General features: G+C 47.2%; 2 protein-coding genes across 2 annotated transcripts; both read right to left on the bottom strand.

The window, feature by feature from the left end:
* Positions 1–7,751: 7,751 nt before the first annotated feature.
* LOC131272527 (uncharacterized) lies at positions 7,752–9,024 on the bottom strand. The gene has a single exon (XM_058274285.1). It carries the CDS (start codon positions 8,986–8,988, stop codon positions 7,816–7,818), a length of 1,173 nt encoding a protein of 390 aa, XP_058130268.1. The 5' UTR covers positions 8,989–9,024; the 3' UTR covers positions 7,752–7,815.
* Positions 9,025–12,836: 3,812 nt separating this feature from the next.
* Positions 12,837–15,452, bottom strand: LOC131261526 (PE-PGRS family protein PE_PGRS47). The gene is made up of 2 exons (XM_058263585.1): positions 13,215–15,452; positions 12,837–13,123 (listed from the first exon to the last, which is right to left on the bottom strand). Exons 1-2 carry the CDS (start codon positions 14,853–14,855, stop codon positions 12,917–12,919), a joined length of 1,848 nt encoding a protein of 615 aa, XP_058119568.1. The 5' UTR covers positions 14,856–15,452; the 3' UTR covers positions 12,837–12,916.
* Between the last annotated feature and the right edge of the window lie 517 nt (positions 15,453–15,969).

The raw sequence follows: 15,969 nt of genomic DNA, 5'->3' as shown, positions 1-15,969 counted from the left end.
AAACGAGGTTTAACAGAAAGACTTTTCACGAGTCTTTTGAGTCAAATGTGTTTCATAATAAACAGATTCATTTAGAAACAATCATGAAACTCAACTGTTTCAACACTGCGACGGTCTTCTTATCGTTCTTCCATTCCCACAGTAATCGTTGGGCGGAGAATCGTAAATCTCATCGACAACAGATGCCAATTACCGAACTCCCATCGTACATTCTGCCCGCTGGAGGAGTTGGTAACGTGCTGCACTCTTTGGGTCATCATAAATCTTTTCGTTTGGCAAATATTTAACCCGGTTTTCCGCGAGGGCAAAAACAAACAAATGGAGGAAAATCCCGATCGTGAAAAAAAAAACAATGGAGGAGATTGTTTTTTTCCTTCCTCGTTTACCTCACACTCAGGTCGGTCAGAAGTAAAACCAAAAACAGAATAAAGCAGAACACGGTGAAAGCTAACGGTGACGGAGCCCAAATTTGCCATTTTGCATTCCGTCTGCCGACGTTTGCGTTTGGCTGGGATTTACGATGGTCGCCCAACGTCCGGCTCTTTCCAGGTGGGAACATATTTTGGACACGTCCTGTAAGAAACGCCACCTCCGCCACCCTCCTCCCGGCCACCTACCTCCTCCAATCAGCAACCTCCCAAGGCTCTCTCTCTCGATTGAAGCTTTAAGCTTAAATCGTCGATCACATAAACATTGGCGCCCCATCGATCGGCCGTGCGGAGGATTTTGTTGGTTGGTCTGTTTATTTTTCCTCCCATCCAACCGGGTCGGAGTGAAAGCAGCCCACTTGCGGGAGGAAGTTCGCCTGCCGGGCCGCCCCTTCCCCGTGGCGACCTTTAGCAATCAGTTCGGAGGCACTTGAAAGCAACGGTGTCGGTTGCACAAATTGACAATCGCTGAGAATGCTGCATATATAATCCCTCCGAGGCGAGCAGGAAACGTGCCACGAATTTATGAGACGGATGTGTACGCGTGTCGAGTGCGAGCCACTTCTTAAACGAAAAAGTAAATCTCGTAGGATACAGTAAAAGTTAACGTTTGAATTAACCTGGACACCTTGAGCCAGAAGTTGCTAACTTTTTCCGGAACGGCTACGAGCAAAAATGATTAAAAAGTTCATTTTTTAACTATGAAGCCCTGAAGTGTTTTATAGGAAATATTGCAAAATACTTCACTGCAAAACCCCGTTAAACTTCAACCCATAACAATATTTTATTAATTCTCGTAACATGATTTTTTCCTAACCTTCATTTTTGAGGTTCAACCTTCTTCATTCTAACACTTTCTGATGATTTTTTATTTGTTTTTAGAATGAAGGAAATTTTGGGAAAAAAATATATGGCTTGACATATTGAAATGTGTTTAGTTTGAACAGCACGTTTTTAAATAAATGATAGCTTAGGTAAAAACTACCACTCACATGTCGAAAAGACACAATTTTTCTGAACATTTTAGTTTGTATTGCTATTGTTACAATCAAAGCGCTACTGTTACCTACTGTTATTATTACATCCGATTGTTTTCCTTCGTCTGCAAAAGGATTGACATTACAAAGTTGTAAAACCGTTTCTATGTTGATGAACAAAATGGAATAAGAGCATTTCCTTTCAACGGTGTTTTATTAGAACTTAAGCGGTGGTAAAATAACAAAGTACTGCATCGAAGATAAAACAATATACAAAACAGATTTAAAAAATAAGGTAACCATATTGCCGTGGACATTTGATATGTGAAATGTTTGTGTTCATGGAAAAAAATTCTTTCCCTTTGAAAATTCAAAAATATTTCCAAACATCACCTTGTTGCTGGGGCACAATTATCTAATGTTCTCTACATTCCTTTGCCGATGGATTTCCCTTTCCAATTACGTTGACGATGGAAAAAATTAGCAGCTACAGGGTAGCTGAAGAGTTTGGTACGCGGAAATGAAAGCAACAGCGTCAACTAAAACCATTACTGTTGGGTGTTTCAGGTGCATAACGAAACATTCAATTACAGTTGCTTTCACTGCAAATAGATTTAGCAAATGGCGCCCCGAGCAATCGCTTTAGCTGACCCATATCGGGCCGTATGTCATTAGCTCGCTATATTACCATGCTTTACGAGAGGAAATCTTGCAAACGACACGAATTACTTCACCACAGGGAGGTCATCACAGGAAGGCAACGGTGATCGATGCATCGGTGGGTTGCAGCGAGGGCGAGTTGTGTCAGGTCTTAATCTCCATTCTCCATGATGTTCGTTGCTTTCGAGAAGTTTCGCTCAGTGACGGAGGAGGAGGAGGAGGAGGAACCAAAACAAAGGCCATAAGAAGAGTAAAGAATGTTTCAACGGTCGATGGCCCGATTGGCAAACAACGCTTGCCACAATCGGAATCCATCGGATACGCTCATCTTTCGGCCGGGTGGCCATCTTTGGTCATGGCCAGCGAGATGCAATCTATGCGCAAACTGTTTGGTTCGTTGCACGCCCACATTCCGCCCGATTGCCGGCCACCCAGTGTCGGTTGTCGATTTGCGTTCCGTTCGTCACGCGCCACCGGTGGCCTTTTCACGACGACGATGCCGGGACGATAGTAGGGCTAGGGTGAAGAAGAGTCGGGCCAGTTTCGAAACCCACCCGGCAACACCTGATTTCAGAGGTTTTTGCCTGATGGTAAGGGGTGCGGAAGAGAAGAAACCTCGACCACCGGCATGCAGCAAGGTTGGAATTTTGAATTCGAAATTTTTGAAGAAAAATTGGCCTAACGCTGCCCCGCTTTACGGCGTAACAGTTCCTTTCACTGCAGCATCCCATCTCCGCCATCTGGTGGAAAGTTGTAGTGTAGTGAAAACCATCACGTTCACTGCGAGCTATTTGTTTAAAACCAAACATGAAAAAACCTTGCCAAGGAGCTGGGGAAAATGCATTTTCCGCCGAGCACCACAACCAACCCGTCCGAATCGGGCAGCTGGATCAGGTTCAGTTCAGTGTTTTTTTTTCCCACCGAATTTTCATTTCCCACCCGGTATCGCATTTCATTGCCGGACCGATCTAAATGAAGATGATGGTTCGCCGAAATGATCGCCCGAAAAAAGCTGATCAACGCCGTTTTCTTTCTCCATGCCCGCAGTTTCCACTTTTCCTCGTCGAGGCCCCGCGGCCGTCGGCAGGTGAGAGCGAAAGTGTGATGAAACGGTGATTTAATGCGTTTTTACCATTGTGCTATTTAACGAAATAAAACTGCCCTCGCCCCGTCCGGTGCGTCCGGGCATTTAGGGTATGATTTATGGTAACGGTTTTCGCACGATTAGTTGGGCGCTGCCGTCGCCGTCGGCCAATGGACCAAGGCGGGGTGTGCGGTAAAAATTACAAAACTATTCGCCCAACCGTCGGACAACTTCAACGAAGGCAAGGATGTGAAGTCTTGCAGCCCAAACGCCAAACGAACCGAATGATAATGCAAAGCCGAATGGAAGAAAATAATGTGTTTAAATGGGTAGAAAAATGAAGCAATTTGGTTTGATTGAAAGAGGAAACCCTTTTTTTCTTTGTCCATAACGTAAACGCCGGCGCATAAATATGTATTTCGATGGGAGGGAAAAAACTAATTCATTATCGTTTTTATTTCTTTCGTCCAGTTATATTTGTGCCTATGATTATTAAAACTGGGTAGCTTACGACTGCTGAGGGAGCTCCGTTTCGAAGCCAACTTTCCGGACATTAACGAAGGAAAGCAAGTGATACTAAATCAAATAACAGATAACATAAAAATCATGTTCAGTATCGTTTGTTCGCCGCACCATGCTCGGTATCGTCGGCCGTCCAGGTTGGTTGGCACCATGGCATGCCACCGTTATCTGCAGAACTTTCGTTGAAAGTTTCACTCGGGTTTGTTGTTTCGCTTTGCCACGATCCACTTCGAGCCGGTTGGCTCCAAACACAACTGACCTGCATCCAGAAGAATTCGTACACAACAACAACGTACCACTGCGCGATTGCGCGAACATCAAACACTGAAACAACAACGGATCGATCATGTTTCGATCGAGGGCTTATACGGCCGATTCTCTCCGGTTGTTGTTGTAAAGAAGAAAAACACAGGCTGCATCTGACAAGCTTTACCGCCACTATTAGCCTCACCCAATGGGTGCAGATTGCTGGCTCTGCAGTGATGGGTGTAGAGCAGATCGTTAAGTGCCCCTGCGAGCCATGTGTTTGATGGATAAACAACCATCGCACGAACGGATGAAGATCTCATTTCCCTGCTCAAGACAAACGAGCAACTGGACCGCGACTGTCGAAGGTGGATATCGGTTCGAGAACTCGCTCGGGCCTTGGGGGCAGTTTATTTTATATGTTACTGTTGTTTCTAGTTCAATCGTTGCGCATCGAGGCCAGAACTATCTTCCACTCCCGGGGAGGAAATGTAGGAAAAATCGATCATCTTGAGTGTTACTGGAGCAACGGGAAGAGTTGTCCGCCTGTGTTCTCATATATGTTCTTATTTTTCTACGACTATGATGGTGTTGTGTTCTCTAGCTTGAATTGGTTTTAAATTTCATCCGCACAGCGTTCATCGCTAGATTGGGTTTTTACTTTATTTTTTAATTTACAAGTTTTAATTGGTTTTCTAGTTCCTCAGAAAATTATCAATGGCACAGACTTTGCAAAGCCATAGATAATTTCTTAAATTTTTATAAGATAGCAATGAGGGATTTCCAATATGTGGTATAAAAGATTTCCAGAAGAAGTCAACAGGAGAATGATTTTAAAAATTTAAGTATATAATAAAAATTCAATCAAACAAATTAATGATCATATTGTAGATTGAATATATGAAAATACAGAAACGACGGAAAAGATGATTTGGTAAATAAAGAACGCACTATTACGTAAAAATACCTTCGTTACTAAAATTGTTGGCGAATTTTATGTATCTACGTTTCTTTCTATTAAGTCGTTCACTTATCGTCCGATAGAAACTGTTTAATTTGTGATTGAGTAGGTCATAATTTGAATCTTTATCTTGTCATTGAAAAGAATATAAAAAAGTTATTTTCAAAATATGAAAATAAAACTAATGTGCGCAAAAAAATTAACAAAAGGATACCAGTTCGGTGGACTTTGGGACAACAACGGCAGTAACTAAAAATCTACTTAAATAGCATTGGACATTTGTAAAGCAAATACTTCATCATGCTCCAGTGATCTAAAGTCATGATCCAAAAAAAGGGTAAATTACAATTTACAGTTAGGTCATGTTCTACCTGATAAATACAGCAAAACATATCCTTTTCACCATGACCAATCATCTTGCCATACTTTCCGGCAGTAAACGAATCACGCGTTAAACGACTCGTGCACCAACGCCTCAAAATTTGCGTACTCAAATGCGCGCACATTGTTTTTTTTTTAAGACGTTGCTTGATCTGCGCCTGTTGGACAAAACACTTTCCGGAGGCACACCTACCGCTCCCTCACCGGGCTTCCACCCATTCCCGATGCCAAAAACCGTGCTGATGACCTTAATCGATGTTGACGATTTCCATAGGACCATTTGGTTGCGCGGCTCGTTCGTTTTGCTTGTGTGTTTTGTGTATCTGTTGTTGCTGTGGTTGTTTTTTCTTTCCATTTCTCCCGCTGATCGATTTGGCGACCGAGCGGCCCCGGTTCCGGTTCGAAAGGAGGTGGGGGAGGGTTTACCGATTGCGCGGCGCAATGGCACCTTCAAGACATCACCGAAAAACAACGGGACCTGCTGCCGGAAACCACCGTAGTTTTGACGACCATGACCCATTAATTTGAACGAGCAGGAGCGGGACCGTTCGACCGCTAAAAGGGGATGGGGCGGCGCTCGTTCTGCCCGTTTCCGTGTGCCGTTTTTCGCCACAAACTGCCACATTGTCAAATTAGCTTTAAAACCTTTCCTTTCGAAAACCTTCGAATCGGCGCGCGGGCTGGGTGTCGGAGGATTAATTACTACGCGACCATTGTGCAGCTAATGGAGTTTAAAAATTTATCATTAAATTTATAAGCCCAAGTGTCACAAGTGAATGCAACGATCTTTTGGATGGGCGATGATAGAAGGAACCATAAAAGTTGATTAGTATCGTCAACACGACAAACAAGCTTACAGTCGAAGAAAAACTTAAATTTAAATGTTGAAACGACAAAGAAAGCAACGATACGACACCCTTTTTTCTAATTGATCCAATCGTGTTTCCAATTGGGGACATTTTATTTCCCTTCCTCCCTCTGTTCGGCGGTGCTGTACAATTTTCCAAATTATAGAGCCTCTCCGTGTGTTTGTTCTACGTTGGAGTTAACTACGGGTTTCCACCGCCGGAACACATTTCGGTAGTCAGGCCAAAATATTGAAGACCGCGGAAGACTTAAGGTAAAAGAAAAAAAAACTAGTACACAGTTCCACGGTGTCACACAGAGTCGAAGTTCTCGAGCCTACTTTCGCATCCGCTGCCAAAGCCCACGCGGGTAGGAACGGAAATGACAGGTCTTGGCGAAACGAAAAGACACCGTCCGGCCCGCAAAGGCCAGCACCGTTCGGTTATGCACCGTTAGTTTCGTTAATTAGCGCTCGCGAATGATCGTGTTTTGCGCGGGGAGGAAAAAGCTAAATAAACAAAACGAATTGATAAAATAAAAAAGATATAACAACAAACCGGGTCGGGCCAGAATGGTCGCTCCGGGAGTGGTTCAAGAACTGGCAAATTAGCACATCGAGAAGCATCCCCCTCCGAGGGGAGAGGCTGATTCCCGCAATGCAACCGAAGATTACGGGATGTGCGGAATCGTCCGATGGGCGATGGGGAAGAAACGCAAGGGCTTTGGATGGTTTGTGTTATGCCCAATTCGGGATATCACAGATATCGCAAGCAACCTTGTTGAGATGTGAGATTACTTCTCCCGTTCGCGCCACCGGCCAGACCTTGGGGCAGGGTTTATAACATTCTTAAGCTCGTGTTGTCCTCCCGTCCACCCCCAGCGCGGGCTATTGACCCGCTTTAGGACTGACACTCCTTCCACGACCACCTTCGTTCGCCGAATGTCGACCAACCCCAACCGACGACGAGATCGATCCGATGGTTCAAAAGATCGTAACGGAGCCTCACAGCGAGAAGGAGAGAAAGAGGGTCGGTCGAAGCCAACGGAAAGGGTTCACACCGTCGAAACAGGTTCTGGTCAAATGCTCGTTGCCGAAGGGAACGGGTTGTAGCGTACGTGGTATGGATTGATTGGGGGAGGGAGGAAAGGGAGGAGTGAACGCACAGAAATAAAACCACTTTATATCGCAGGCCCGGAACAACGCGATCTCCAGCACGCGAGATCATCCAACACATCCCGAGATCCCGGCGACAGGGCGAGGGATGACTCCCGGGTGCCGGGGGGGTTTGGTGGAGGGAAAGCTGTCCCATTCCGTGCCCAGCAACGGTTGAGATAAATGGTCAAGCCGAAGTACAGTTATAATTGGTGGTGTGGCGTCATCAGCATCCCAAGCCACCGAGAAGATGCGGTTTGGAAGACCACAACCAAACGGTCTGCGATATCATCTACTCGCATGCAATCGACGCAGGCCAACTTTTAAGGGCAACACGGTTGAAACGTCGTGGGTACGGGGGAAGGTGAAAAAAGTAAGAATAAACATCGACCTGCCTGGAGCGCTGCCGCTTTGGAAGCCATAGAAGAGGCTGAATGCAACCGGAGCACTCTAGCATATGTCCGAGATGGTCGCAAAACTAATCGTTGGATGAAACGGAACCAGTAATTGGAAATTGCTTTATTGAGAGTTTCGGAATGGACGGCACAGAAGGCGCTCTAGCCGGATGCCTTGGAAGCTAGGCTTTGGGTGAAGTACTCCACCGATCGTCCACTGATCGGGGTGTTAAACATATCCGTCAAGCTGCTGTTCGGTATCGTCGTCTCCCCTGCACCGCCCGCAGTGACCTGACCAGCTTGATCGCCAATCGAGGAGGCCAGCTCGTGTGCCAACATAGTCATTGGATAGAGGTATCCGGGTTCGGGCGTGATCGTTGCATTGTCGGTCAGATACTGCTGGGCAATCGCCTTCAGGGTAAGCAGCCGTTCGTCGGCGGTTGGAAGCTCCCGAGCGAACTCCGACACGATGGTCACCAATTCTGCGGGGCTAGGTTTCTTATCGCCAAACAGTTTTCCCAGATTTTCCCTCACGTAGGCGTACCGAGGCGGGTATCGACGAGCGAGGTCCAGGAGTGTGTCCAGGTGACCCGAGGTCAGATTAGCTCTAAGAAGCTCCACACCTTTGGAGTAGGTTTCCTGGTCCGAGCCTTTGTCCTCGGGAAGGTTGACGTTAGCCAGATCGACTGCGTACACCATTTGGAGCAGAGGATTCTCGGATGATCTGACCATATCTCCGATTGCCCGGTACGCATTTTTCTGGCGTTCCGGCCACGGAACCAGATTCCACGCGTACTGGAGCAACTCCTCGGCGTTGGCGGCTGTGAAATGGGTCTTCAAGTTCGTAACGTGGTTGCTAATGATAGCCCTGTAATGGAGTGCCTTTTCAACGCGTCCAGAACCAATCGAAGCGTACAGCATCTCCCGCTGGAGGTCCTCCAGTGTCGTCCATATGCTTTCCAGCTGTCGTTCGAACTCCTGGGCCATCTTGCCTATGTCCGCCTTGAACGGATCATATAGTTTCTCCATGGCCGACAGAGCGGACACAACACCCGGTAAGAGGCTCTCTAGTGTCTTCCTCTGCTGCTGAGGTTTAATCTTACCGCAAACAGCTCGGACCTGCTTGTACTGCGAAATGTGTGCTTGGTCTACGCAGCGACTCCCGGGTCGACACTTCTCGGCCCTCGTTACCCAAGCGCCAACTTGTCGCTGTACCTCACTCAGCGGTTTGTGCTTACAGATGTGCGGTTCTTTCGAAGGGTTTCCGGCACCATGCGCAAAAGGAACACACAACAGCACCGACAGAAACAGAAAACCACACAAACGAGGGTTCATTTTAATGGTAATGGAAAGATGTTAGTTTTACCACCTTGTACGTAGAACAGTATGGTGAGATCACAAAATCGCACGCAAGCATTTATTAGAATCTTTCCAAGGCAGCGAGCAGTGTTGAGACAGTTGCAAACTGTTGTTTGTTTGCCGACCGCTCAAAGAGATTAATGGCTGAGACGACTTAATAAATTGTCCTCTAGGAACCTAGGGACCTAGGAAAAAGTATAACAACTTCGATCTGCCATCTTTAGAAGTACATGGACACTATCCGTAAGGTTATGCTAACGTATGTTGTGATCGTTAGATGCATACAAATAAGCTTTCACCCAAACTCGCAATGGAATAATGATCAACATTTACAAAGGTAGTTTTTAATTCCGTTTTGTTCAGAAATGTATCAGTTTTTTTGGTTGCCCCAACAGACAACACATTATAGAGTTTAAAACTGATTACTACTAGTTACTATCTGTATGAAATCTGATTAGTACTACGTAAAATCTCCAACCATATCTTAATCGCGACATTCGAATGACCAACATCACTCCAACCAAATACTCCAACTCTGTGGCACTTACAAAACATCCGTTCGGTACACGATCAAATAAATTACATTGATAAAATTTAATTGCAAAACGAAAGTGACTTACGCATCGATAAGGATCGCGACGAGGCCATGCTGGCTGACCAAAGACACCGTTTGAAGTGGCACCGAAACACCGGAAGCGACCAACTACCAGAAACTGCAACCGTTTGCTGTGTAAACTTTCTTCGCCGTGCGTCCAGCGACCTTTCGTGGTGAGTTCAACCAATCTTCACACCAGTGACGTTGGAGGCTGTGGCCGGTGGGAGTATTTATTTGACCACCAGGCAGACTAATCGCCGCAAAGAGAGAGTTTCTGTAAAGTTTGTTCACCGGGTACACAAAACAAACGCAGGCGCAATTGTCCGTTGCGTTGCGGTTATCACTGGCGAGTCCGCGAAATTTTCGCCACCCTTGTTTGCCCCTTCACGCGATCGGTTTGCAACACATGCACACTGGAATAACACGCACCGAGGAAACTACGGATCACCTGCCCCTGGGCCTGTGGAGATGTACAAGATCCTCGCGAGGGATAGCTTCGTTCCCGATCCCGGCAACGTTACACAACGGACTGTTACCTAACGGCGGGTTGGAATGGAGTTTTATACACCCGACCGTTCCGGGCGCTCGCGATCGTTTGCCGCGGGGCAGCGGGCGCTGTTCCCGAATCTCCCGACGGAGGATGGGTTCTCCCGGTTGCGGTTGGTTTTTGCAGCGTGGGCAACAAAAAAAGATGCCACGGGAACGCGTGTGCGCGCGCGCTGAGCGCGACCCGCGCGAAAGTTGGAGCCCGCGCGCAGATCAACCTGCGGGCGCGTGTGTCTGCGTGCAAAGGCGATACGTTACCAAACGATCGCGTCCAGCGACGCTATTGGACTGCCGATTGTGGCGCGCAGCTTTGCCAGAGACCGCGCCGGTCGGATCCCTCTCGTGACCGAGCGGCGTGCGTCGCTGCCCCCTCCAGCAACGAGAGCGCCGAGGTGTGCGGCTTCGTGAGCATTTCCTACCAAGACGTGAGATGCTTTCTTTAGCTCCTATTGTTAAAGCGCGTTCGAAGTTTACAGGACACCGTTGCCAATGGCTCCCACCGATGGCTACTTTCTTATTTCTCACCGCCAGCTTCTCACTTCTTCGCGAAACAGCCTGCTATAAATCAACGGAATGGGATGGAAGAAAGTTTGAAACCCAACATGGAACGGAAGTGATCGACGAACCGCACGAAAAAGCTTCCCACAAAAGCTGCAAAAGCTTACGTACTACCTGAAGAGTGGTCGACTACTGGTATCGTGAGTTATCGTGAAGCCATAGGCAATCGGGCTCACGTGGAAAAGTGAAGGCTGTGGCCGCGAAAACGAACCCCTAAAATTGACCTCATCGCGTACGGAAGCAAAATGGTCAAGGATGAAAGAAGGTCGACGATTCTGGTAAAAGCAGCAGACCACTGCAAAGGGTCACGTAGGGTGAAAAGACAACAACACGAATAAATGCTGCCTCGTGAAATGCCTTCATGGTACACGCATCAAGATGTGGGTCATCGACAACAGAATGCAGAACCACTTTGCGTGGGCCGATAGCTCCAGGGTACCGACCCTAACGGAAGTAATGCAATTGAATTTCAGAAACAGGTTTTCGTGCGTAAGTATGGATTTTCTTCTTGCTTTTTGATTTTTTACAAAATGATACATATTAAGCAAATTACTATTCCCACCATCTTGCTTTCTTCGATATGAACCAACTTGAATATTTTTTATTTGCCAATTGATTGTTAATGTTTCCTGCATAATATAATTTAAGTTGCTAGATGACACGTTATCAATTGAAAACATGACAAACTTTAAATACAAATCAGATTAAATTCAGTCCCTTTTTTTTAAAAGCATAATGAAAGAATCACTTGCTTTCTGATCAAAATTCATTTTGGATCATCTTTCTTTCTTATTAAGGAAATCAACAGAACGGCCCATCACTGCTAATGAGCCGTCAACCGGAATAACGTCGTTGATCATAACGGCCAACCTGTGCAAAGCGCTTAATGAGGGAAATAAATGTCGAGGTGGCTTTTTCGAGAATTAATACTATCCGACTTCTGGACCACCCATGGTTGCGAATCCACGAACAAAAAAGTTGCCAAAATACATAGCTCTAGCTTGAACATAGAAATTGGAACAACCGAAGACGAAATGTCTAAACGGTCCGTTAGTTTAACCGCCGACTTAGCTTGGGTAAATAGCCCAAAAAGATACGTGCCTTCCACAGTACGTAAGGTTGCGAAAACATTCAGTTCAGTGTGCTTACATGATAGGGTGGGTCGTCCACAAGTATGCCTGTTTGATGTTTTTTCGTATTCCTCCCTAACAAACGTGGTAAGGTGAAAATAAACAACTATCTACCGCAGCGAGCGAACATAAACCATATTTCTAGCGATGTAATCCGGTGGCCTTGAATTCAATACACTATGCAACAACTTCTACTGTCGGATGTACACAACATTAATAAGAATGCACACAACAGACAACCGAGTACCGTTTTCAAAATCAGTTTAAATTCTCCAATTGGTAAAGATTTTTTTTTTTTCAATTTTTATTACATCGTTTTCTCCGCAAAAAATGCTGTTATTATCATTTTTCATTCTTAAGATTTCCTTACATATCGGTTGCCGTGTCATAAATATATTGAATTTATCTTTTACAAGCATCTCTTTCCGCGATGCTACGGGGTAGATTGAAACGTGGGGGGCAGATATGTGAGAGAAAGCACGAACGGAGGGGCCGGAAGCGGAGGAGTTGCCATACTGCATAAAAGAACCGATGATTTATCCTTTACAGTTTCGTTTCCGCCTTGTTCTGCATACGTTTGCTGGCCGAGGCGTTGCATGAAGCAAACTTAACGAAATTCAAAATTAATTTCCACCGTATCTCACTCTTCTTTTTCATGCCTACCAACTCAGATTGATACGGTAGTTCCCGCAGGGAAATTTACGTGTAATGGTAAAGAATAAAATTAGCAATAATAGCGAGAAAAAAAACAATAAAATCTACTATCTGTTTTACCACTAAATTACGGTCAACGCAGAAAGCGTATATTTTTGCTATCGATTCTCACATGAACCTAGCAGAGGGGCGATCTATCTCAAGTCCTTACGCGGTTTTTTCGATGTGGTTTGGTTGTGGGAAACAAAATTAAAAAAAAAAACCGCAACAATAGGATAATCAACTTAACTTATCGGTACAAGGTTGGATAGTCAAAACAGAAGAGGGGGGGGGGGGGGGGGGGTTGTTGGTGTGTGGCCTGTAGCACAGACGTCCGAAAGAATGATGATGCCGTGCCGGTTACGAAGGGAAGGACGATGGTCTACGTCTTTTCCTCCTTTTCCTTGTTATAACGCTCGAGCTCCTTTAGGAATTGTGCCTTCGGTTTCATCACGTTCGGCCGGTCGCCGCGACAATTCGGACAGAACCAGCGGCCCTTGGGTTTCGAGATAAGCGACACACAGCTAAAGTGGAACCACTCGATCGGGCAGAGATCGTTATCACAGAGGATCATTTCGCCGAAGGAAATCTGGAAGTAAACAGGGGAAACAAAAGGAAGTTAGTAAGAAAGTTCAACATAGCATAAGTAAATAGCTTTTGAAGGAATCGAAATCGCATACCTGATCGCACAGACAGTACGTAGGTTCATCCGGATCGATCGTTTCTTCCGCCGCCGGAGTGTCCTCGCGTGCCTCCCGATTGCCTCCCCGGCCTCCGGTCTTTCGTTTCTTCTTCTTGCCCGAATTCGCCCCACCAGTTCCACTGCTGCTGCCAGTGTTATTGCTGCCCGTGCCCTTTTTGCTGCCGGTTTGATTCGCGCTATTCGATTGGCCACTACTACCCGCGCCTCCTCCAGTGCCACTACCGCTACCAGCTCCACCGCCACCATTGCTGCCACCAACTCCGGGGCCACCGCTGTTGGTGTTATTATTGTTGCCGTTTCCACCGTTGCCACTCTTTGCACCGCCACTTCCCATCGTCGAACCCTGTCCTTGACTGGGTCCGGCTCCGCTTAAGCTACTATGGCCACTTCCTGATCCACCAGCACCACCGACACCACCCACGCTACTGCCGTTTCCACCGCTACCCCCTCCGGTAATGACGCCTGATGCTACATCCAGCTTCAACCCCCCAGTAACAACCGATCCTCCTATAACTCCTCCGGCTCCTCCGTTGCCGCCACTGATCGCATTGGCCCCACCGTTGGACCCGTTGCCACCGCTACCGCCGACACTAACACCACCGCTAGCGCCGTTACCGCCATTACCGAGGCCACCACTGCCCGGACCGACACCGATTCCGCCAATCTCAATCGGATCAATATCCATCGCACTAACGCCGCACACGGAATTGGGCGTATTAGAACCGTTTGCCGACCCGCTGCTGTTTGGCTCGTTGCGTGTCCTTCTCGCTCGCTTGGAGCTCCGCTCGTTGGTCAACGCCGAACCGCCACCACCGTTGTTACCTCCCGCGCTTACGCCGTACATGCCGCTCGCACCCGTACCACCACTTCCGCCGTGATGGTTTGTTCCGCTTCCGCCTCCCATCGTACCGTTGGCCAAGTGCAGCAGATGGGACGAGGTGTTTCCGATACCAGTCCCATTGCCACCACCGTTGCCACCATGATTTCCGATCGCACCGTTCGGGCCCGGTCCGTTACCCGCCACACCGTACTGCCCGGGGCCGTTGTTGCTGCTGTTGATATTCGCTACCCCGACCCCTCCCCCCAGACTCATACCGTTGCCATCTTTGCCCCCGTCCAGTGTTCGGTCGTCGCGGGAGAAGTCACACCGGGCGAAGAATTCACTACCCAGGTTCTCAAAGTCCTGATCTAGCTGACGAGTTTTGTGGTCGATCAGGTCGTGCAGAAGCTGCACGATTTGCAGCTTCTCATCGCCCAGCTCCTGGGCTGCAATCAGGCTTGTCTGTATCCGCGACATCGCACGCTTCGCGATCTGCTCCGACGGCGCGGACGATGATCCAGTACCTGAGGACGATGTTGTCGAGTTGGCATCTCCGGACGGTCCGCCTTCTACCGCTGCTGCTGCCGCCGCCGCTGCCGTACCATTCTGAGGCTGGTTCAGAAGCCATTGTTCGTAGTAGAGATTCGCGTCCCGTAGGTGGTTCCGGTAAAGGACATCGATCTCGCGGATCCGCGACAGATATCGCTGCACGTCGTCCGGAAGGTTTTCCACCGAGTCGAGATAGTTCTCGACGTAGTTGGTGGAAAAGTGGGCCTCCACCGTGACCGTACTTATCATCTCGAAGCTGCTAGCTGCCTACCAACCAACGAAATACGACGGTTTCTTGGTTTGTTTTCACTACACTTTTCTCTCGCTGCTTGCGATACCTGACTCGGTTATGTCGGGCTGTTGTTGTTATGTGCGTTTTCTCCACCTTCCCTGCGATGATGAAGGGCAAATTTGCATGCTAACGCATCTGCCAGCGCGCAAATGGCCACCACCGCCAAGCGGACAATACTTTGGCCACAACCACACGTCGCCACACGTCGGGGACTACCGCCAAGGTGGCGTTACTTTGTTGGGAGCGGCACAGATGCGTGAGACGGTGGTGGGGGTACACTAATGGGCAATGTATTTCCGTTGAAATCATCAAGTCGCCACACCACACACCACTTACGCCGAATTCGGAGCGTGTTTTGCTTTTTCAGGTCAAACCCCGAATACGCGCCGAGCTGCAAGCTACCACTTCCGCGTTCTCTTTTAACTACACTCCAAGTTATGCTTGTTACGGTGCATGAAAGTTCTGTGCATTTCGTCCCAAAAGCAGACGAGAAAGTATTTCTGGAAGAATTGTAACGATACAACACACCACCGGACCCCGCTGCTCGAGAACTGTGTGATACGAAACGGTTGTATTTTTCTTTCGATTCTTTTTTCTCCTGTTTCGCGTGCCTACGTGTGTTTGTGTGTGTGTGTGTATTTGCGAACCTGTTTGAAGCACACAAACTCACACACACCATTCGTAAGGTCTACGCAGGGACCGGGTTTTATATGAGATCTCACGAACACTATTGCACAAAGAAGCATAAGGTTGCTATAAGAAAGATAAGCCTACGTCGCCATATTTATGTCAGTCGTATAGCTCTTCACTCATAACCGTGGGTAAAGCGATAAAAATGTCGCTCGAAACTGTAAAAAATTAAATAGAGATCGATTTAAATCACTTTTGAAGAGTTTTAATAATTTAGCAATAATTGTTTGTGTATTTTAAAATTATTTACTACCACCAACATCAGTTTTTGTACAATTTTGAGAGGCAAAAAGTGATTGATGTCGGCATTGACTGCACTCGCCGGGTTGGACAGCATCGACCTCACTCATTGCAGTTGACGTTTGACAGCGATATCCTGCA

This window comes from Anopheles coustani, chromosome 3 (genome assembly GCF_943734705.1).
Source record: "Anopheles coustani chromosome 3, idAnoCousDA_361_x.2, whole genome shotgun sequence".
NCBI classification, from domain to species: Eukaryota; Metazoa; Arthropoda; class Insecta; order Diptera; family Culicidae; genus Anopheles; species Anopheles coustani.
Note: the sequence above shows the minus strand (reverse complement) of the source record. Positions and strands in the feature narration are given on the sequence as shown.

Bases quoted from the DNA above. Each gene is read 5' to 3' on its own strand.
- LOC131272527 (XM_058274285.1), bottom strand. From the start codon at position 8,988: ATGAACCCTCGTTTGTGTGGTTTTCTGTTTCTGTCGGTGCTGTTGTGT.
- LOC131261526 (XM_058263585.1), bottom strand. From the start codon at position 14,855: ATGATAAGTACGGTCACGGTGGAGGCCCACTTTTCCACCAACTACGTC. The intron at 13,124-13,214 runs GTATGCGATTTC...GTTTACTTCCAG, and splicing joins CGTACTGTCTGTGCGATCAG to ATTTCCTTCGGCGAAATGAT.